At 37.6% G+C, this 24,327-nt stretch overlaps 2 protein-coding genes across 3 annotated transcripts in view; one reads left to right on the top strand and one right to left on the bottom strand.

Moving 5' to 3' along the window:
• Window positions 1-271: 271 nt before the first annotated feature.
• On the bottom strand, window positions 272-8,208 carry LOC135473987 (proteasome subunit alpha type-4-like). 2 transcript variants are annotated; one of them, XM_064753960.1, is made up of 8 exons: window positions 8,167-8,208; window positions 5,881-5,923; window positions 5,223-5,385; window positions 4,444-4,521; window positions 3,362-3,450; window positions 2,806-2,936; window positions 2,408-2,531; window positions 272-1,731 (listed from the first exon to the last, which is right to left on the bottom strand). In XM_064753960.1, the coding sequence occupies exons 1-8, from the start codon at window positions 8,191-8,193 to the stop codon at window positions 1,580-1,582; spliced, it is 807 nt and encodes a 268-aa protein (XP_064610030.1). In that variant the 5' UTR covers window positions 8,194-8,208; the 3' UTR covers window positions 272-1,579. The 2 variants fall into 2 exon arrangements, with proteins under 2 accessions (XP_064610030.1, XP_064610031.1); XM_064753961.1 differs by lacking the exon at window positions 8,167-8,208 and adding an exon at window positions 7,770-7,793.
• Window positions 8,209-8,220: 12 nt separating this feature from the next.
• The window catches only part of LOC135473242 (laminin-like protein epi-1), a 73,016-nt gene continuing 56,909 nt past the window's right edge, over window positions 8,221-24,327 (top strand). Inside the window, exons 1-12 of the mRNA XM_064753087.1 lie at window positions 8,221-8,717; window positions 10,003-10,236; window positions 11,959-11,988; window positions 13,199-13,276; window positions 17,786-17,978; window positions 18,682-18,813; window positions 20,743-20,915; window positions 22,024-22,129; window positions 22,781-22,933; window positions 23,695-23,787; window positions 23,962-23,977; window positions 24,190-24,325. Coding sequence (XP_064609157.1) covers window positions 10,033-10,236; window positions 11,959-11,988; window positions 13,199-13,276; window positions 17,786-17,978; window positions 18,682-18,813; window positions 20,743-20,915; window positions 22,024-22,129; window positions 22,781-22,933; window positions 23,695-23,787; window positions 23,962-23,977; window positions 24,190-24,325 — 1,314 coding nt within the window. The 5' untranslated portion in view covers window positions 8,221-8,717; window positions 10,003-10,032. The remainder of the gene's footprint in view (window positions 8,718-10,002; window positions 10,237-11,958; window positions 11,989-13,198; window positions 13,277-17,785; window positions 17,979-18,681; window positions 18,814-20,742; window positions 20,916-22,023; window positions 22,130-22,780; window positions 22,934-23,694; window positions 23,788-23,961; window positions 23,978-24,189; window positions 24,326-24,327) is intronic.

Here is a 24,327-nt window from a genome sequence, read left to right as displayed (position 1 = left end):
TGCAAACTGATTTTACTATACAGTATAGCCTGTATGTCACACTTTTGGGGAAATCCTCATACCGTAGTAACGCCATTATCACGTAAAGAGCTCAACAGGCTGCTCCAGACTACTCTGGCAAGCCAACAAAACTGCCAAACTATTTCGGATGGTCATCTTACCCCATGTGCTGTGGCTGACAGGAACTGGACAATCTTCTCAATTAATGGCCGTGAACAGAATGAACCTTGGTTCTTCCCAAGTGTTAGTTCAGCAAATATAATTAAAACAAGAAATCAATATAAAAGATCATATGTTTAACGTAAGACACAAGTACAATTATTTCTTGAGATGAGGACGTACGGTGCTAACATCCCATATAAAATTGCCTCATGACAAAATTTGTATCGTCGATAAAGTCAATTTTCCAAAGGTCTGAACACGAAATCAAAAACTCCATACATGTGTTTATTGACATGAATAGCACGACATTCTTTTAGAGAAGTAATGTGTCATGAAAAAGAAATTCATAACAAGCAATAAGTATGGCCGTCTTGACAAGGACCGATGGGGCTGGGGTCACAAATTACAAGTAGCTCTCTTCCTTAGGGTACACGTGTTTTCATTGAATAAAATTGACATACTGCGGGAAAGTGAAGTTTGCCACATGTCACTTTGTTGACATAAATGCACCCATTATTTTGAATTCAGCACAAAGTATTCCACCAATAATGCCATTCCATTCGAAGACTTTTTAAGACTTAGTGAAGAATTGGTCTGTAAAAGAAGACTGGATCAAGCAAGCCTTTTGACTGAAAATTCATAGTAAAATTGAAGATTAACTACCAGAAAAGCTTATGGACGATTCTGTAGTGCTATGCTAATTTCAATCCATCTACCATGGGTCATTTATCAGCAGACGGACAGCTTTATCTGATTGAACAAAAACAATTTGACTTGTGTAACAGCAGGAAATTTTATAAACTATTACAATCTTGGTACCAATTTCGCCAAAGCCATTCCTGACATGTGAAATAAGGTTTTAGAGGTTATTATTAGGCACTAGAAATTAAAACATTGACCACTGCATAAATGCTGTCTCAAGACCACTGCTACAAAATTTCAATTTTCACAACCACAACTTAAGCGTTTGTGATATGATCTTAAAATTTGACCTATGAAATAGATTTGTGGAATCGGCCCCTGTAGTATTAAACTGCGATAGTTTACTTTGTAGATCCTGACTTTGTTTTCTTGCAAACATCCAGTTTAGAGATAGTTAGTTTCTTATGACAATTCCAAAATCAAAATGTCACAGTGACATGACTGCAAATGCTTTGAGGATGCAAGTAACGTGCTACTTTTCCTTTCCAGTAAATTAAACACATGCCAAAACAATGGTGTCTACGCTTGGAAATTTCTTCAAAACTATCTAGCTACGGCTGTGCACTTTTACCAAGACAAATTACAGCCAGAGGTACATGTAAAAACTTCTGTTCTTTCTCAACAAATAAAAGGGGCCAGACAACAGCACTTGATGAAAGTTTGCGACAACTGACAAAATAACAGTACAAAGAAATTGTAAAGTTCTGACATGAAATCAAGATGATGTTGAAGGCTTGTCTTTCTTTTTCTCTGCCTCTACTTTTGCTTCCTCGGCCTCATATTTTTTAATAAGTTCACCAACTTCTGAACCAGGCAATATCTTGATACGCGTCTTCCCGTCTTCTCTGGTCAATGTGGCAATCTCCACTGAAAACAACATAATTATATTGTTACGTATCATACACAAACTTCAAGCAGCACTATCATGTTGCAAAGGGAGTTCACTCTGTTTCTGTAAATTTACAACACAGAACCAGCTTATATTATCTGCCTTAATATAGGAATGATATCATTTCATATTTGGCTTGCATGACATTAAAGACTTGTTTTTTTCTAAGTGAATAAACCTTTAGTAAACTGGATAAGGAGTAATTCTGCAGTGTTGGCATTTGTTTGTCTGTTCAGGATAAAACGTCACTTAAAACAATATTTTTATCATGTTATACTGGTGTATCTGTAGAACTCTGGTCGCAATGCTGACATTTAGTGCAGCCTCACTGGACTTTGAATAAAACATCATGCCAAAGACACCAAACACGAAACCCCACCCCATATTATGCTGTGTACAAAGCGAGGATGCACTTGTCAACATCTCACTTTTGACTCCATGGACTCCGTGTATGACAACAGGTTTGCAACTGTTGTAACTTTATACAACTTACATACGCAATTACAAGGTCAATATGCAGACCTGTATGACTGGTATGAGTTTCTTTACAGTTCATTCAACAAAACATTCAATTCATAACTGGCGAAAAAGAAACCACACGTCTTCCTTGACATACCCATAGAAGCAGAAACCTATGTTCAATATGACACAAACCTTTTTCTGATGTGAGTTTGGTCATATCTAAAGTTTTACTCAGAACTTTGATGGAGAGATCAAGAGCCTCAGGTAAACTGGTTCCTCCCTCTTTGTACTCCTGCTTTAACATTGACACTGCGTTCTGAAAACAAATGAGTAAATGGAGTCAATCCTCTGCAGATGTATAGTAAACAACCTAAAAATTCACCCATTTTTACAAACAAAGTGTCATAAAATGTTATTTTTGGTGGTGAAACTTACAGTAAGATGTGCAAGACAAATGATCCGTACGAACGTCATGGAAGACCAAATAAACTGCTAAGGTATAAGAGAATGCTTATTTTAATACATGCCTTATTTTCTTTAAATATGAAACAGTAAGTTTTAGGCCACGTTATTATGTGGGACTGACTTACAGCACTATTATTGCCTATACAGGTGGCCTTCCATCCTCCATAGTTTCCACTCGGGTCACTCTGGTAGAGCTGGAACCCATAATGCTTATCCCATCCCATGTACAACAATGACACACCGAAGGGCCTCTTACCTGAAAACATACAAAGTCACTGGAATGGAAATATCAAGCCAGAAATGGTATAGTGGAGCCTAATCATAAACATACACACTTATTTGAACATAGTTGATGAATGCTGATTCAAATACACGACCTCATCATCAGGAGCTGGTAAGACATGTAAAAGGCGGTGCCTAAACAGCCCTTTTTTGAAGCCATCTTATTGGAGCATGGTGACAAGGTGTCCTATTTCCTGGTATGCCTCCAATATTAAAAGTGCTGAAAACCAGGAAGGCCAAATGGCACCAATTTCTTGTCTCACCCTTCCAACTGGAAGCTGGATATTAATCTGGACCTCAATGGTCAAGAGGTAGTGGTCTTAGCTGAGGCGGTTTTAAAGAAGCATACAGTTTAAAAAACAGTCACAGCATTCATACGTGCACAGCACACAGACTGACCTCCAAACTGTGTATAGGCCTGCTTGATATCACACAAGGTGCTGACCATTTGTTCACATGGAATAGGCTCTTGGTACTGTAACATGTATCTGGAAAGCAAAGAAAAACTCATGAACACAATCTCAAGTCAGAGCAACCATGACCCAAAGTAACAGTGTAATGAGGCTTTCATCTAGATAAATGTCAGTTTTCAACCACAAATTTGTAGTTATAGCCCCTACTTTAACATCGCCAGAGTGAAAATCGGACAGAAATGTTAACTGTTGGCCCAGAACGGAATTGTGTGACTGAATGCTGACATGTAAGTACACATGTCATTTTTCAGTATTTAGACAACAAAATATAAACAAATCTCTGGCCTTACTGCAGCCTGTTTTGTACTGATATCACAATGCTAAGCCATGCACTGTTTTATGGAACAGTACATGTATGCCTTCACGATGAACCAGAATATCCCGCCCAGGTTTCAACTGCTTCTTAAAACGAATGCCAGGAAGTTGGTTGTAAAATTCAAAGTAATCAGGTCATCCAACCATGGGTAGAAAAACTTTTGTGAACAGATACGGAGAAAACACAAAACGGAAAGAGTAACTGGCAGCACCCAGAAAGAAAAACACAAACTATACATCACAAGCCATACACAAGAAGAAGTCAATCTCGTCTTCCTTTCAGCACCCTCAGTAAATTAATGGCACATTGAAAGATAGGATATCAAAAACTAGACCGAACGACTGACATACACCTCATATTGCAGGACAGCTTGTCCCCACAGAGTAGGGCCAAACCAAATAACCTACCTTGAGATCACTCTCTCGCTTAAACAGTGTTTATAGGAGAAAGCTGTGGTGAGATGTGATCTTCGAAAAGATTGCTTATAAACAGCAAGTTTCCAAGTTTAAGCGACATAAGCTGGTTGAAGACCTAACTTTAAGGCAGATTTTAATTTTGTAAACTTGTTAGAAGAGCCTTTGATAGACGTTTTTAAAGTTTAAAAACTCTGGTTAAATACTCAGGTGATTAAAAAAATACAAATAAAAAATTGTCATCAGTATTAAAAATGTACAATATTAGGAGAGACTCACCTTTGGGCTATGAGTCGCAGTTCATTCGTCAGCACATTTGCATCAGAAGTGATCCCAGCCACGCTACATGCCATGTCACTGGGGAAATAAGTCATGTCTGATGGATTACACTATGCATATATCAGACTATCCAAAATAACTGACAACAATTTGGATATAACAATACACTTAGACCTGCAAGATACAGCAGTAAGCTTATAACTAGATAGAAATATACCTCAGAAGTCATACTCAACCTACTAAATCTGGAAAATTCAAACCGGTAAAAACAATGGAGGATTAACCTGAGAAATGTCAGTCATATCATCCAACTGCCAAATCAATTTTAATGTCAAATAGTCTAATACCTTGGATGGGTTCTCCAAAGTTTAAGTGAGATTGTCTTACGTTTCCACGTCAGTTTCTGAGTACATCAATTATTGGCTCCATAATTCAGCTCAGAAGCTCAAAAAACAAAAGGCCTGAATTAAGTATTTCAACTTGAGAATCTACACGTAAGCCGTGAAGATGAATTAAAGCATGGACATACCGTTTATGGGCATATCTTAAAGGAAGTTCCATAGGAAAGCAAAACTACTGTTCAAGATGCATGCAAGGTTCCTTCCTTCATTTAAATGAAGTTTACATTTCCCTTTACATATCTCAGTCAGTCATTTTTGAATAATAGTACTAAAAAAATCTTTACTAAATATATGACGTACTCAAATTATGTGCAGGCATGTGATGGAAAACAAAGAATCAAGTGAGACTGACTGACTAGGTCTACATAGTGAACTTACTCGTGCAATTTGTAAATCTTCTCAGAGTAGGCAAGCTCATCTAGAAGCTTGTTTGTGTTTCTTCTCTCAGCGGCTAGTAGCACACCATCTTTGGCAAGGATGCCCAGGCATGTGCCTGCATGACCTATGGCCTCCATGGCGTACTCCACCTGATAGAGTCGCCCTGCAGATAAAATATATCATACAATCTGACTGTATATCATGGTTTCATTGTTAACGTGATTAGTGTTTAACACTGTAATCAATAATTTTTCACTTAATACAGAGTAGCAGTTGGATTTATGGATGGTGGAAATTTAAGTGCCCGGAGGAAATCACCGTCCCGGCTGCCCAGTACGTGAAGAAGGTTCTAACAAATGCCACAGCTGAACCAACATGAACATGATTCAAACCAGAATGCAGTGGGAAAATGTCCCATTCATATTTTTCATAACGCATCAGATGAGGATTTATTGCTGAGGTAAATTGAGTGGATGTCAACACATGGGCCATGGAAATACTACAGTAAAAGTATCAAGAAAACCCATGCTGAGATTAAACCAACACTTACTTATGAGTTTAATGATTAATAGACTTGCACCTCGACTTCACTAGATTCAACACACTACACTAAAACTGTCACCCACTCCATCAGTTTAGTCTAAGGTATCCAGCTTACCTTCAGGAGAGAAAATAGTAGTTCTGGAATCATACCTTCGAGACTGAAAAAATAAAACAAATATGGTGTTTGCAATGACTTAGGACAGATTTCTATAGAGTCCATATCTAATGTATGACAAGATTAAAATATTAGTTCTGTTCGTTTACTATTAATGGAACAAAATTAACCACAATTAAAGAGTTAATTGTGCCACATATTTCATCACATATTTACAAAACTGTAAAAATGTCAGTCTACAGTTTTAGTAGACAACTCATTCGGACTAATGATATGAAACTTACAATGTATTAGTGCACCACAAAGAAATTCTCTATTTATAAAACACAGCCTGGCATAACCTAGTAAGACACAGCCGCTTCACATTGTCACTACAACCATCTTGTTCAGTTCAACTGAAGACCTCTGAAACACAGCCACCTTAGTTATTTCTTTGACTGGTGTTTTACGCCATACTCAAGAATATTTAGGTCTATATTTTCACCGGACACATACGACAAGTACCTGAGGTGAGAGGTACTTCAACAAAAGCAAGTAAATGTAATGTGGTATAGCTCGTAAACATTGAAAAAGAAAATAGTCCATCAGATCTAGCTATTTTAAAATTCTGACATTCATCATCACATTGAGTCGATCCCTTCCCCTAAAAACACATGGTGTGGATTTCCCATCTCCTTCAAACTCATGGTTATCAAACTCACCTCTACTCATTTCTATGTAACTGTAAGCACAATGTGACTACAATCTTCTGAATCCAAACCAGAAGGGCATAATAGAGAACTTGCACTATTAGTGTAGTACATTTGAATGCCACCAGCACAGACCTCATTGAAATTAGTTCCATCCTCTTGGTGTTTAAAAATCTGAGTTGCAAAATGAATTTGTAGGGGCCGTTGAAAAGACTAGGTTTGTCACTTTGTCCGTCCATGAGCCCCTTCTCAGATGCTCAATTCAAAAAGCTGTTTTTTTCAAATGAATGGGGTCCTATACAAAGGGAAGCAAATCTTGCAACTGATAAAACAGCCATGCCCCTTACCTATTTGAATAACAAAGTCAGCTTTGATTATTCATGATTACTGGTGTTAGTATTGAAATCAGTGGTATTGTTATTTAAGTAGGTAGAGGGCACTGCATTTATCAGTTACAACATTTGCTTTCCTTTGTACAGGGCTGGCGGACCCCATTGACATCACCTTACCACGGGACAGCACAAAACTAAGCTGGACGTCTGGTGTGACGTCCAGCTACGCTTAAATTTAATCCGCACAGACAATTAACTAAAAATAAAAGCTCAAACCCTACTTTACTTTTGGGAATCGCCCCCCCCCCCCCACCTCCCCTCCCCCATGCGTCTTAATGACAATGTTGCGTTCTGCGAAGTGCCTTGCGGAATGGATGTTTTTGAATTCAATGATTAAACACTGAGGCAGGGAAATATCAGAAATTGTTGAAACTATACCTCAAAGTTTAATTTAATTGAACTCGCGTTCGTACTGTTATTTTTTGGAAAATGGATTAGACTAAGCGAAGCCGAGAGTTACTTCAGTACGCCCAGCTTAGCTTTGGGCTACCATCTGATAGCAACCTGAGCTTTCAAATTCCCCCAAACCTTACTAAATATCCTACAATGCGATCACCAGTCCAAACATAACAACAAAAAAGAGAGAACAGTCATTCAAGGCTAATCAGCTAACAACAACAACTGCAGAGTGACATAGCAAAATGGAACATAATATTTTTGACATAAATCCTATGGCACCAAATAAACAGATCTAGCCTTGTCCTATACAGCTATGAGAATGTGTAGTTATTTAATGAAAACACCTCGCCTGCAAAGACTATGAAACAGTAATAATTGCGTAGTGAACATGCAGCATGAGAACACTCACCATCTTGAATTCTACAAAGCTTAGAAAAACGCACAAGCCACACTTTCGGAAAAAAGGTATTCTGTTGTTTATTCAGGTCTATTAACTTTAAGTGGAATAAAATTATGTGAACAATGAGGTATTATAAGCTGAAACTTTTTTCCATAAAATATTGCTCTATATTCATACGAATCGTTGGCTATGTATGGAGGGATACTAGCTCTGTTACAACGACGTAACAAGGGGACTGGAGGGAAAATCAAAACAATTGCAAATTAATGTATTATTGGAAATTTATGATGTCATCAAAATTACACTTGCCCAAAACAAATGTAAAGTTAAATGTTTTTCGGACATGTAAACGTGGGTGTGAGTACCCGGTAACTTGACATGATGTATACCGATGAGCGCGTCGCACCTTTTCGACTTCCACGCATCGACCCATGACCGCTAAGAGCGTCAGTTAGTTATTGTGATGCTGATTTGTCTTATTGATTCGGCGACATCTGTTGCTCAAGTCGTGTTATGATCCTTTCCCCATATCCAGACTACTTCAAAACTTAAGGTAAAGAGCTGTGGAACGCAACCAATGGTATCAATTAGTCTTTAAATTTAGTCAACACCAAACATGAAACTGACACTGTTGTTGTCAGTTTTAATATTTTTCAGCAAGTTAGAAAAAACCGATGGTATTAATGCTGTGAACGTTGCTTTGAACAAAAAGATATCTGCCAACATCACTTGCGGATCTTATGACAGGGAGATTTACAGGTTGAACAGTCAAACCGGATTACCTGCTGGTGACAGAGAGATATTATTTTGTGATAATGCAACTCACACACCCCAAGACATGATCGACGGAGACCGTGCAACGCATTGGCAAAGTACTTCAAGATACAACATTTACAATGAGGGATTTGCTGACCTACAATCTCACTTGAAGCAACAATTATTCTGGACCTGGAACAGGTATACATACAATATACAGTTAATTGTCAGTATTTTTTTGTTATCTTAGCTGTAGATGTGCCACAAAATGTTCAGCTTTAATTACTTTGACCCAGTTTCCTCCCACCATTATGCTGGGTGCGGCATATAAGTGAAATATTCTTGCGTATGGTGTAAAACACCAATCCAATAAATAAATAATTACTCTTAATCCATTATACTTATGCATGCATCCATTATATCTGTTCAAACATCCTGAGAGTTCAGTTCAATGTTAGCTGGGAAGGTCTGCTATCAACCTATGCATGTATTGTACTGATAACGGCATACATCGAACATGGGACTGTAATATGTATGTATGTAGCACTGTGTAATCATAAATCATAAACGATTGTAAGCAATAGATCATATGTTTAGGTGATTTGGAGGAAACCTGCTTGTTTTAATGGTAACTTGTAGAGGAAGCCATGTTGGATCTCTAACAATGAATTTCTCGGTTTCTCCTGGAGCTTGGCCTTCGCTATGTATACTGGACCTTGAGCATGATGAAATTAGCATGGCTACATACATAGTCATATATATACATGATATGTTAATGCGTTCAGCTTCTTGTTAATGTCCACTTAAGATTTATATTTAACATGGATTGCTATTTTGAAGTCTATCATGTACATGTGGGTGAGCTTTGTGTCATGTATAAAAATATTCATATCACCCTAATACTTCAACCTTTTCCACCTCTTCTGTGACCAATATTTTGAAAACATTCTGAGAGAACTATGGGTGTAAAGAAATAATTTGTATATTTTCCTGAAAACTTGCATGTTTAAGTGATACAAACAGATCATTTTAGCCTCATTTTTATCTTGTAAGATTCAATTCCACTGAAAAAAGTGCTTTTGAAGTTGAAAATGTTCAAGATTTACAGTACATGTGCATGTGCATATGAATCTGAATGGTGGTAATTGTTATACACACAGGTATTTCAGGTGGAAAAGGTTCAAGATTTACAGTACGTGTGCATATGAATCTGAATGGTGGAAAAGGTTAAAGATTTACAGTACATGCGCATATGTATCTGAATGGTGGAAAAGGTTCAAGATTTACAGTACATGTGAATATGAATCTGAATGGTGGGAAAAGGTTAAAGATTTACAGTACATGCGCATATGCATCTGAATGGTGGAAAAGGTTCAAGATTTACAGTACATGTGCATGTGCATATGAATCTGAATGGTGGAAAAGGTTCAAGATTTACAGTATATGTGCATATGAATCTGAATGGTTGTAATTGTTATACACACAGGAATTTCAGGTGGAAAAGATACAGCTTGACATGCATGAGTCAGTCCGTCCCGGTAGACTACAGATTCTAAAGTCTCTTGATGGAGCAACGTATACACCATGGCTACACAAAGTGACGCTGATGTCGGACTGTGAGAGTGAGCTGCAGGTGCCTTCCCAAAGTCGACCCACAGAGCTCAATCCAACGATCTGTAACCTGTATAAGAGCTCTTCAGGTTCCATTCTAAACGAAATTGTAAGTCACATGTTCCTCAGTCATCTCATTTGCTTGATTCTGAGAGTTCTACTGATCTTGGAAAGTTGTATTGAGGTTTGTTTGGAAGTTAGGATCGTATCATGCTAGCAAAATGTAAGTTTCAGCACCATGTTTTCCTCTGAAAATGTGTTTTGGATGAGAGCTAAGCCATAGATAGTCTAATCATTTCACTTTGTATGTTTTATGTCACACCTTAATGAAATGGTGATAATGTATTCTTATTTCAGGCAAAAAATTCCATAGTAAGTCATGTAAATGAAATGGTGAATTGTTACATTAATACAGAGTTAGAATCGTTTAGTTAAACAGCTATCTGTAGATATAAACTCTTATGATATTTTTATATTTTAGCCGTTTAAAGAGATTATACCAGAAACTTTCCTAATACCTGTAATGACTTGTTTATGCCTTGATTTAATAAAGCGGGCTTAAATGGCTATATATTCGAAGATGAATAAGGTTAATTAGAAAACCATGTAATTTTCATTGTCGTAGCGATATGCACAAACTCTTAAATATTCACCTGTTGGGTGGACAACTTTCCAAACAATCAGTCAAAAACATAAATTATGTCAATATTGTTGCAGATATGCACATACATTTCTTTGTTACACATTCAGTGATCGTTCTTGAAACATATCTTCACAGTAGGGGAGTTTCGAGTTCGAACTCTTTTGTAGTTGAAGGTAAAAACAGTCCTGTATCATGTGATTTATGATAAATGTTAAGTATCCTTTGCAGACCTTAATTTACTGATTACTTGCCTCACAGTGTTCCAAAGGCAAAAATGACACCTCTTTCATTTAGAAACTTCTCAATTTCCTAAATGCTCAGCTGTGCAGTTTTGTCTATTGTTTTGTCCACCCTAAATAATGTTTTTTGTTAAACATTTTTTAGACACCCATGTTATAGTAAATGTGATCCTGCATTTTTGACAGTTCACATAATACAGTAGGCTTTTTTTACCTTTAGCAATAAAAGAATTCGAACTCGAAACTCCCTTATGTAAGCATGTATTTTGCACTAACTTGGAGGAGCAGCCTTTTATACCCAATTTTTGTGTTTGCTGGAAGATTCCTAAATTTGGATCAAAATGGAACATTTGAACATAACAAAATTATTACATACATAGAGAAAATCACAACATACCCATTTCCGTTGTAAGTTGGCTATTGGAAAAAAAATTACAGAAAGTTCAGTTTGAACTGTTTAAAGTGTAAATTTGTAATCATTCTCCAGTTACTTGAAGAAAAAATAAATAAAACATTTCACTCATTCAACATTTACAAAAACAACATTTACTTTTCTTGTTCAGGTGTTTAAAGAAAATGAAATTTTATGCGTTTTACGTTTTATGCTACAGTTGATGTAAAACAGTTTTACACTCATGGTGATAGCTAGCAGTCATCAAGAGGTTAAGTAAGATCAAATCCTGTCATAAGGACAGCCCTTCTGTAGGCATTTTAAATTCTGATTGAAATTTGTCTTTCAGCTCATACTCTGTAGACATTTATACTACATATCAGACATGGCCATACTACTTCTAACGTTCAGAATTGTCATACAGAATTGCTAAATTTTAATAACCATGGCGGGAATCAATAATATCAAATAAAGATGGGAAGGATGGTGAAAAAAAAGATCTTGGGACATTTGTAAATTGCTGTTGTTAAAGTGTCATTTTTTCCTTTGAAACTTCAGGTGGAATTTGACATTGTGTTGGAGTCTTATGTAAGTTTAATTTCTTGTAATAATTTTTTTTGATTTATTTGAAATTTGCTTTTAATTCTAATTTCATGTGTACTCTGTACCATTCTTCTTCTTGTTTCGAAACTACTTGTCTTACATAAACAATAGTTAATTTTTTGTCCATTAAATGTGGAAGAAAGATAATAAGTGAAGAGTACACCAACAAGGCAAGCAGTTTCTTTTGAATGGATATCAAACCGTTTTAATCCTGTTTCTTACTTGTGTATAAACCAGTGATAGCAGTGGATTATTTTTCTCGAAAATCGCCTTGTTCAGGAGTGATATTGTGTCGAAAAGAGGTTTGATGATGTATTCATGTACTTGTACAGTGGTAGGTAAACAAAAAGAGATATTCCATAAAGTTGATATTCGAAAAGGCTTGAATCATGCAACAGTCCCCTCTTCATCATCACCACAACGATAGCTGGTTCTTGTAAAAACCTTGCAAAATTCCAGGAACAGTAAAGATAATTGCTAATTAATATGAATACACAAGTGCATGTAAAGATAAAGTTACATGTCAAGGTTATTTTTTGATAATTTTTGTACCTCTACTGATAAAAAATGCTACAGCAATGTGATACTTGTACTCCCATTTAGAAACAAGAGCTACATGCGGATTTCTTTCAATTATCATTCTGAAGCCAGTTTCACAAAACTTGGTAAATCACGTTTTGTAAATTTTTTTTTGTAAATGTCATCACCTTATGGAGGTATAACCCAGACAACATATTTTACGAAAAATGTTATGAGAAATATGACTTACGAAGTTTTCTGAAGAGGCCATTGTTCCAACATTGGAATGTAATATATTGCATTCTTATCGATCAAATTGCATTCATTGCACCAGGCACTTGTACGTTGCATGGAGAGAACACCATCCTTTTTGCATCAGTCAACTTCATTCCGGCTCACAATGTCTCTTACTTGTGGTTTTAGTAAAATGCAAAAAAAGTAATTATTAAAATATTAGTTAATGAAAGTGTTGAATGTGACAGCGTTTCTCGATTTTCTCAGTGCATGCATTTCCTTTCTTTGGATGGCGATATCTTGCTTATGCAACATCACAGAAATGAAAAGGGATATTTTTTAAACTTTATGTGGTACTTTTTAAATTATTGATGCATTTATACATATATATTTTTTTGAGTGTTGTGTTTTCTCTTATGAATTTCCTCTTTTCATGCCTCAGAAATTCAGACAAGCTCGATACTTGAAGATTAACTTTTATGAGATGGAGCTCATATTGGGCGTTTCTGGGAACACGTTTGTAAGTATTTATCTTCTGTTATTACCTATACGAAACATTGAGCCTGTGTGGGCGAGCATGCCAGCCCGGCGCAATGACCCAGCAGCCTCTCACCAATGCGGTAGCGGTGAGATCAGCTCATGCTGGCTTCCTCATTGACCGTAAGTAGGGAGGTCTGCCAGCAACAGGCAGATGGTTGTGGGTTTCCCCTCAGGCTCTGCCTAGTTTCCTCCCACCATAATGCTAGCCGTCGTCGTATAAGTGAAATATTCTTGAGTACGGTGTAAAACACCAATCAAATAAACAAATAATCTGAAGCACAGAAAGAAGCAAAAAGCAGTGCAACTCATTCCCTTGGTTGGTATCTGTGCGGAATAAGCTGATGATAAGGCCATCTCATCTTGCCGTTGAAGCAACAAATTAGGTTCTAATGTTCATAGAAAATGATATTTAAAATTCATTTGGATATCTGCATATTTTTATGCATACTTAATAAATTTGGAGCGTAATTGAACAGTGAATGTTTGGTCTAGTTGCATATTTAATGGTAACATAAATGTTAAACATGAATGGGATGTTCCATCGATGTCCTTTTTGCATGTTAATTACCGTAAGTTACAATATTTATGACTTAGTCACTTTTGTGTATTAATTTGAATGAATGCTTTTAAATATTCCCTAATTCAACCTTTTCACCCACCTCTGCAACCAGTATTTTGAAACATTCTGAGAGAACTATCAGATGTAGAGCACCAATTTGCATAGTTTTATGAAGCTTGTGTATTTAGTGACAGAAGTGAGTCATTATAGGATCATTTTGATAATAACTGCACGCTTAAGTTCCTCTGGAAAAGTGGTTGAAATCGTTGAGAATTTATAGTAAGCTAGGTATTTATTAATGATGCTGTCTCAAAAGGGACTGGATGTATATTGAGCTAATTTTTGGGCACATGTTATGTAAAGCACACAATTACTACAAGCGGATATTCAGTTGTTTATGCAGTTGGTAGAGCGTCCGCTTCGGGAGCGGTAGATCCAGGGTCAATCCTGGGTAGAGTCACATCTAAGACCTTAAAAGAGGAAGTTGTAACTTCCTCGCTTGGTGCTCAGCATGAAGGGGATAGTGCAACAGCTGGTTGACCTGTATCAATATAATGGCTTGGGTGGGGCGGCTTACTTGCCTTTGGTAAGGCATCTCAGTGAAGCAGCACTAGATGAAAGTGTGGTGGAAATCCGTCCTGCAGCAAGGAGGTACATCAGATGCACACTAAGGATTCCTTCGTCGTCGTATGACTGAAAAATTGTTAAGTGCCCTAAGCACTCACTCACTCACTCACATTGTTGATGTTCTGCTTACTTGCTGTGGATGGTGAATTGCAAACATTAATGACTTTATTGCTGATATTTGTTTGTTTAGATATATTCACAGGATGAAGGCAATTGGGGAGATGTTCCTCTGCTTAAAGTGAACAAAAAGTTCGCCACTACATAGAAAAATGTACATAGAAAAAATGATATAGGACACAGCTATCACAGAAAAATTAGTAAAAAAATCTATAAAGGTTTGAAAGCCGAGAAAATGAAGTTCAGCACTGGGGATATGGCACTGACAGACAATTTACTTTGAGTAGCCATGTTGTAGAAGCGCTTATGAACTTGGCCAATCACGAGTACTGAAAGCATCCAGTTTTAATTGGCTGTCACATCAAAAAACCTATTAGCTCTTGATTGTCAGTGTGGTTTCTTATAGTGGATAGACAGATATGGATGCAATAAATTGGATTTTGCGGTTTGTTTAAGTGTTAACCTAATGCATTTTCGATTACAAATTGATGAGCAGGGAACTGAGAACTGCTGCCTGTGTCACAATACATACATGTTGGGCAGGATACTGCAGTAACTTGTCAGGGTGAACTGGCCAGAGAACCACCTCGGGAGAGTCATTGCTTGAAGAAAAATACTGCAACTTTGCATTATTTTTCCTTATCAAAGTCAGATTTATTACAAAAATATCTTCCCAAAATGTGAATGAAAGAGTCTGTTATCAATCAGAAGGGCCTACTATGTTTGGTAAATTCCCTGAAGCCTGTACCACCAGCTAGGCCAAATGCTTGCTCTGAACATGCGGGATGAGGATGAGCAGGATCACTAAAACACAACTCTTGTGTACACGAATAGCCCTGACTGAGCCCCAAGCTAAGAGGAACATTGGCCCTTTGAACACAGAACAGAGTTGATACTCTTTGCTTGGGTATCAAGCATTTGTGTTTGTATTGTCTCATTGTCACATTTTTTTATACCAATGTTAAGGGAGAGATCCTGGGTGTTGTGACGTCACTCTAGGTAGTTATAACATGTCAAAACAGCATCACCAAATGAGTGGCTAGGTACTGACGATTGTTTGCTATTTAAGCAGTGTAGAGTTTGAAAATTATTTTTGGAACATTTCTGAAATACTACTTTATTCTTTAATGTAGCTTTATTGGCTGATTTATGTTCACTTTAACATAAATTAAAAAATTCTTGGTTTTATCAATTTTTTAAATCTTAAAGTCACACGAAAGCTCTTTAGACCATTGCCAGAAAATCTTGTTTGGAAACATGTCCAGAGGTAAAATATTTTCTGTTGCCTGCATAATACATGCATAATAACTCACATGTAAGTACTGTTGATATAATGTTGTTAGAAAATTATTTGTCCCATTCTCGATCAATAAAGAAGACAATGTGAATACAGTACAAGTTTTGAAAATAAGTGCATTCAAAAAGTAAAATTTTTGTGTAACTTTTTTCATTACTTTTATATCACTAGTCAGTGAACATTTAAATAAATAAACCTTTCATTAATGTGAATTGACATGATAAATGCATGGTTTATCTACATGTATGTAACTTTCATTTGCATGCAGTGCACGAAAATTGTATTGTATATATATCAAGTCAGTGGAACACATGCATGTATGATCATCGCACAGAAGGTTTGCATCTGAATAATAATGTTAGTAATAATGCCAACTGACAGCAGATATTGATCAAGCAGGCAACTCAACCTGGGCTAGGTGAGGACACTTTTGGGCGTCGCCTGCTTTTCGTCTGGGCATGTAACAGGTGTGAGGTGACTTCACTGTTCACATTGTTTACCTATTGATCAATACTCCTCGCATAAGTCAGTGAATAGCGTGCACCGAATAACTTCACGCTACTCTTTTCACGAAGATTCACACAACCATTACATAAATGCACGTTGTCTTTTGACTAGTCACAAATATTCGATGCTTACATCACCATAATATAGCTGAAATATTGCTAATGTGGCCTTACATTCATTAATTCATATTTTTATTCTATACTTATGACATAAACATGGATTAAGGATTAATAGGAATTAATTTAATGTATAAAAGTAGTGAAGATACAAATAATAGGATAAAAGGTATCTGAGTTACAAAACGAATATAATTGTAAAACCCAAGTACCTGAAGTGTTAAATAATGTGGAGAATGAAATCATTTCATTTTATAATGCCATCATCATCACAATAAGAAAATGAAGGACAACTCTTCTTTTGCAGGGGCATTATCCTATTTTTTAAAACAATGAAACAGAAGAATATTTTGCAAATTAGACTTTTCATATCTAGTTCTTGTTGACACTTGTGTTGTTATATGTGAGAAATTGTTTGCCTTACATCCAATCCCTGGAAAGAGAGATTCTAATCAATGAGAGCCTAAGAAAATAATAAGTATGTTAAATGACCTTGAATTTCGCCCATGGTCTCCTTAGTATTAAGGTTAAGTTGCACATTTTGTCTGATTTATTAAACTCATTTGATTTATAAAGGTGATTTGAGGTCTGTTTGGAAAGTATAATGATATCCTACTGTGAAAATGTAAGTTTTTCGATCAGAAGAAATATTTTATGGCATTATAATTTGTGAAATTTTAGTGAAATATATCTATATGTTTAGAAAATCAAGCAGGAGCAAAATATTATTCCTGCCTTTATTAGCTCACCAGTGTAATTTGTAGCTTACATGTATGTCATACCCTGTACATCAGCATCGGTATCCAATAACAGGGAAAGCAATAGTAAACAAAATGTTTGGTGTGATATCTTAAAAAGTACAACAGGTATTGAACTCAGGTTTTCTACACATGTAGAGCACAATAGCACAAAGAGGATCTTCCATAGTTGATCCTCTGTGTGCATATAAACTACCATAAATTACTAAATTCATGACTTTTATTGCGTGTTAGAATCGTTGTTAAAGTGAATCTAAAGATGATATCTCAAAATGTACTGCATGTGTTGGCCTGAAGTTTTACTTGCATATAAAGCATCATGGCACAAGGAGGATGTTCCAGCGCAGATGCATTGTGTGTAAATTACCAAATTCACACCATCTGATATTTATGTATTGAGCTGAAGTTTTGCCCTCATGTGTCTAATACATGTGAGATCTAATTCCAGTTAATTGTGCTTATGTCAGAATAAATGATTTATACTCTCGTGACTTTCTGTTACTATCAGCAACATTACACTGTACAAGAACTGACAGTGATGGCGGCATGCTCCTGTTATGGCCACGACATTGACTGTAAACAGAGCAATGTGACGGGACAGTACGAGTGTGTCTGCGGGGAAAACACACAGGGAGAGTACTGTAACCTGTGCAAGCCCTTGTACAACCAGCAGGACTTTGCGAGGGATATTCCTTGTGAACGTAAGCTCAAGCAGGCACACCAGTTTGTGTATTAAAGCAAGATTCAGATTTATTAGAAGTGTGTATATCATTTTAGATTGTTTGTTAATACAGTATTTGAAGTCCGGTGACGTAGCCCATAAATGGGACCATTCCCAGTGCTATTCCTGGAAATAAAATAAAAATACCTTGGAGATTCAGGCTTGCTTAGCTCTGCTGCTGCTTATTATTCAAATGCAGCATGGTTTGTTATTTTGGTGCGGGACCTTGAAAAGCCTGCGGGTGCCTCTGTGGCTGAAGTGATTAGCGTGCCAGCCCGGTGTAATGACCCAGGAGCTTCTCACCAATGCAGTCGCTGTGAGCTCAAGTTCAGCTCATGCTGGCTTCCTCTCCGACCATACGTGGGAAGATCTGCCAGCAACCTGCAGATATTTCTTTGTTCCCCTGGACATTTCCCGGCTTCCCTTACCATAATGTTGGCTGCCATTGTACAAGTGAAATATTCTTGAGTACGGCATAAAACACCTAGTAAAACTAAATAATTAAATCAAGCAGGAAATATAATTGTTCAGGGCTGAGGAATTCTGCAGTTCAACTGCTATTTTTGTTCTTGTGCTGAGGTCGATCTTCATGTATATATAGAACAGCGAACACCGGGAGCTTTTAAATTTGATACTGCCATTAATACTTTAGTTGTTTTGTTGTTTTTATTGTATCATTGCAGAGTGTAACTGCTTTGGCCATGCCACCGAGTGTATCTATTTGGCTGATGTTGATCGGAACAATCAAAGCCTGAATACACAAGGCGTGTACAGCGGTGGAGGTGTATGTTTACAGTGCTCGAACAACACATACGGTAATTACTATGTTGTCGATAAACTTTAAACAAATGGTTACAATAACAACTGTCACATGATAGGCTATACGACGCATGTCAAGCGTTTAACAATTTCTTCATGTTTCAGATTTTCTGGGTTGGGAATGTTGTACAGTATGTGTGGGCATGCACGACAGACAAAGAATTTGTTTGTTGGCTTGAAACATATACATGTGCATCCAAATTTTGTGTGTGTTTGAAAGCATTTTGTGTGGAAGACGAATATTATTTTCCAACCTAAGTTCTGCATTTCCAAATTTTTTTTGAACATGTTTCTTACATTGTTAATCTTCAACTTCAAACAACATTGGCTGGGTTTCTTAATTTGGGGAGTTTATCACTTTATGAAAGTAGAATTGTAAATATGTGTCGTGTGCTAAAATGCTTAAAGTAACAGTAAATGGTATGAAAACAAACTAAACAAGATGAAGACAGGTAAAAATCTCTTCAAATTATCAAAATCTACTAGGTAATAGCTACATGTACTACCTCAAAATCTCTGCTGTGATGTGTGACTGAGTCTTGTCTGTCAGATTGTGTTTGGCACAGGTTATAACCCTGTGTGATGTGTGACTGAGTCTTGTTTGTCAGATTGTGTTTGGCACAGGTTATAACCCTGTGTGATGTGTGACCTTGTTTGTCAAATTGTGTTTGGCACAGGTTATAACCCTGTGTGATGTGTGACTGAGCCTTGTTTGTCAAATTGTGTTTGGCACAGGTTATAACCCTGTGTGATGTGTGACCGAGTCTTGTTTGTCAGATTGTGTTTGGCACAGGTTATAACCCTCTGTGATGTGTGACCAAGTCTTGTTTGTCAAATTGTGTTTGGCACAGGCTATAACCCTATGTGATGTGTGACCGAGCCTTGGTTGTCAAATTGTGTTTGGCACAGGCTATAAGCATGTGTGATGTGTGACCGAGTCTTGTTTGTCAGATTGTGTTTGGCACAAACTATAAGTATGTGTGATGTGTGACTGAGTCTTGTTTGTCAAATTGTGTTTGGCACAGGCTATAACCATGTGTGATGTGTGACCGAGCCTTGGTTGTCAGATTGTGTTTGGCACAAACTGTAAGCATGTGTGATGTGTGACCGAGTCTTGTTTGTCAAATTGTGTTTGACACAGGCTATAACCATGTGTGATGTGTGACCGAGCCTTGGTTGTCAGATTGTTTTTGGCACAAACTATAAGCATGTGTGATGTGTGACCGAGTCTTGTTTGTCAAATTGTGTTTGGCACAGGTTATAACCATGTGTGATGTGTGACCGAGCCTTGGTTGTCAGATTGTGTTTGGCACAAACTATAAGCATGTGTGATGTGTGACCGAGTCTTGTTTGTCAAATTGTGTTTGACACAGGCTATAACCATGTGTGATGTGTGACCGAGCCTTGGTTGTCAGATTGTGTTTGGCACAAACTATAAGCATGTGTGATGTGTGACCGAGTCTTGTTTGTCAAATTGTGTTTGGCACAGGTTATAACCATGTGTGATGTGTGACCGAGCCTTGGTTGTCAGATTGTGTTTGGCACAAACTATAACCGTGTGTGATGTGTGACCGAGTCTTGGTTGTCAGATTGTGTTTGGCACAAACTATAACCATGTGTGATGTGTGACCGAGCCTCGTTTTTCAAATTTTGATTGGGACAGGATATAACTATATGTGATGTGTGACAGAGTCTTGTTCGTCGAATTGTGTTTGGCACAGGTTATGACTGAGATGTATGCATCTTTGAGTCATTTGCATCAAATCACACACGTTATACTGTGACCTGTGCGACTAAGTCATGGGCATCAAATTGTGTTTGGCACAGGTTATAACTGAGATGTATGCATCTTTGAGTCATTAGCATCAAATCACACACGTTATACTGTGACCTAAGTCATGGGCATCAAATTGTGTTTGGCACAGGTGTTAACTGTCAGTCTTGTGAGGTTAACTATTACCGTCCCATGGGGCGCCAACAAACAGCGGAAGATGCCTGTGTACGTTGTGACTGTGATGAGTCAGGGGTGGGGAAAAGCCCACTTGGGGCACCAGGCGACTGTGTGATGAACTCCGAGAGCCCAGAAGTTCCTGATATGGTATGTCCACAAGTTTTCACATGTACACTTTAAAATACCTTGTAATTGATGCTGTCCGAGCATCTGCATCTGTCTTTCCTTTGTGCCGTCAATCTGTCTGTCCCATTACATGTAGTCCAAGCTGTATCTCCAAAACAGCTTTGTGTGTTATCCTGAAACTTGTTTTAATACCTGTAGATAGCTTACATGCTTCCATTGTGCTCTACCATAGTCTGTTATGTGTTGTTTTTTTTTATTTTTGTTTTTTGGTCTTTTCATTTCATAGTTTACAAATTCTGTCAGTACATTTGTCAGCTGTTTGCTTTTCGATATCCCTGTTTTCAATGTAGATGTATACATCTTCAAACTTGTTCTGTGTCCCGTGCCCAGTTTCATGAAGCTCACTTAACTTTAAGATCTTGCAACTACCACGGCGACGCAATGCCTACAGTATTGGCTTCCGTGGTAGATAAGTGAACATAATGGTAACAGTGCTTTGTAAATGCAGGTCCTGTTCTTCAGCCAGGATAATGCGCATGGGAAAAATGCATTAACTGGCTTAGAGTTTACATACAACCAACAGGGTTTTGTTTGCTGGATACACTTATGCTCAGATTGAAGGATACAGATTTCGATGGAGTAACACCCAGAAACAAGCCAGATTTTTAATCACCTCACCTATGTGAGACCATTTGGTACATTGGTCCATGCCATAAAGCTTTAGCGCAAAGAGAGCTCAAGTCGAGCTCATGCTGGCTTCCTCTATGACTGTGTGTTCTGTCAGCAACCTGCAGATGGTTGTGGGTTTCCCCCGGCCCTCCCCTTTTTCCACCCACTATAATTCTGGTCCCCATCGTATAAGTGAAATATTCTTGAATATGGCGTAAAACACCAATCAAATAAATAAAATTTAGCGGAAAGAAACTGTAATGTGCCCATTATCATGAAGCCTCTTTTGTATTTCAATGAGCCAAGTATAATGTTCTGTATTCCAGGCTTCAGGAGATAGTTACTGTAAAGGTAATGTTCTCTGTTCCAGTCTATGTTAGACAATTATTTTGTTGTGATAATGTCCTGTATCCCAGGGTCCACAAGACTGTTACTGTAATGATAATGTTCTACGTTCCAGGCCCCAGGAGATTGTTACTGTAAGGGTAATGTGCAGGGACGGCGATGTGATGAGTGCAGACCTGGGTTCTATGACCTTAGGAAAGATGACCCCTGGGGGTGTAAAGGTGAGAAACTTACTGGACAGAAATATATGTGGTCATACAGTGTGCATCGAATAAAGAGTATATGTGATTTATTACATTATCATGTGCAGTGTGTATACAAAAAATATACGTTTTGAGGCCTTATAAATGAGCTTAGTGCTGCATCATGACCCAAGAGCTTCTCACCAATGCGGTTGCTGGCTTCCTTTCTGGTGGGAATGTGTGCCAGCAACCTTCAAATGTGGTCATGGGTTTCCCCTGAGCTCTCCTCAATTTATATCCGCCATAATGCCGGTCGCTGTTGTATAAGTGAAGTATTGTTGAGTACAGTGTAAAGCTTCAATGAAATAAATAAGTAAATATAAACAAGCTTTTGATCATAGGGTGTGAAGGTATTTATCTGCCAGTTGATTCAGTGATTGGTCTATTCAACTGGATCTGTATGTCAGAATTCGCCATGCCTTCAATTCTTGACGCTTGTGTGACCCATATGTGCAATTTAAAGTTTGTTGTAGACAACTTGTATTTTATGATCTGCATATCTTCATGTCTTACTTGAAAAAGTTTGTCAGCAACTTGCCAGGCCAACATCTAATAAATAAATGAATAAATTGTTCTAGACTTCATTTATGATACAATTTAGTATATTGTTACCTTGTTGTTATTACTCAGACTGTCTGTGTGAGACGTCAGGGACTGTGGGTAACACTGCGGTGTGCAACTCCAACTCTACAGGGCAATGTCCATGTAAACAGTACGTCACAGGTAGACAGTGCAACATCTGCCAGGACGGATTCTACAACCTGACCTCTGGTAACGTAAACGGTGAGTCGGCTTCAGCCATCGTCACCGTTGTATGGGGGAAAAATTCTTATGTGTGCCATAAAGCAAAAATCAAATTAATAAATAAATAAAAACATCTGTGAAACACCATATTTGAAATGAAAAGTTGAGTTTTGATTCTGTCAAGGTTTAGCTATAAATACAACATCTTTAAGGAAACGTGAGTTCCACGTCAATTTTTTGCAGTTCCATTTAAAACTCACTGTCTAGTTTTGAAAGGGAATGTTGAGTTTTAAACATGTTAAATGGATCTTAGACATGTAAAAAGCCAAGGCACAATGTCAACATTAACTTTGGAATCTCTACATCGAGTTTTGAGTTGATGCAAGTACTTTGCAGTCACACAAAAAGAACACCATACACTGTTGTCGTTGCTCTTGGTTTTGTGGTAATAAATGCCTGCATATACTAGGATTCGAGTGGTGGACTAAAACTCTGTGAGGCCTATCCCCTATGTAATGTTTTTGTGTTATTTGTAATACTGGTATGTGATGACAACACAGCATTCTTGTTAATTCTGGACCAGACGTCTTTTAAAATTACTAACAACATCACTGCATTTTGTGACTACATGTATCTAAGGATTTAAATGAACAGTTAGAATAAAACCCTGTCTGAGGTAACGACAGGCCGTACTTCAGGGGTTACATGTATAAAACTGTACTGTTATATGTCACTGGTATGAATTACATAACGCATTTTTAGGAACACTGACTTTGAAACTTTCTACGTTTGGGTTACAGGTTGTGACACTTGTAGTTGTGATCCAGGTGGAGTGATCGATGGAGGCTGTCATAAAGACTCTGGTCAGTGTACCTGTAAATCTCACATCACAGGTCGTCAGTGTGACAGGTAAGTCATCAGGTGAGAAATGGAGGTGGAATAAACTCTGGTCAGTGTACCTGTAAATCTTACATCACAGGTTGTCAGTGTAACAGGTAAGTCATCAGGTGAGAAATGGAGGTGCAGTAAAGACTCTGGTCAGTTTACCTGTAAATCTCACATAACAGGCCGTCAGTGTGACAGGTAAGTCATGAGATGAGAAGTGGAGATGTCCGGAAAATTGCCCTTGTTAAATGGATGGGTACTGAAAAAATCCTCCTGTGAATGGATGGTTGAATTTTTTGGTGGTTCCTGGGTTACAGTAACAGATACCTAAAGAATTTCTGCGTTCTAATTGTCGGGATTCAACATGTATTAAAATATTCATTATTTGATTTATGTTTTGTTCGTTATAGCGTGGAGGATGGTTTCTACTACCCAGAACTACATTATATCTTCTCTGAGGTTGAAACACCGCAAGGTACCTGGGGACATGACGATGTTGCTAATCCAGGATACATTGGATTTGGATATGCCATCTTGAAGACAGATGT

The sequence above is a fragment of the Liolophura sinensis genome, chromosome 8 (genome assembly GCF_032854445.1).
Source record: "Liolophura sinensis isolate JHLJ2023 chromosome 8, CUHK_Ljap_v2, whole genome shotgun sequence".
NCBI lineage: Eukaryota > Metazoa > Mollusca > Polyplacophora > Chitonida > Chitonidae > Liolophura > Liolophura sinensis.
Note: the sequence above shows the minus strand (reverse complement) of the source record. Positions and strands in the feature narration are given on the sequence as shown.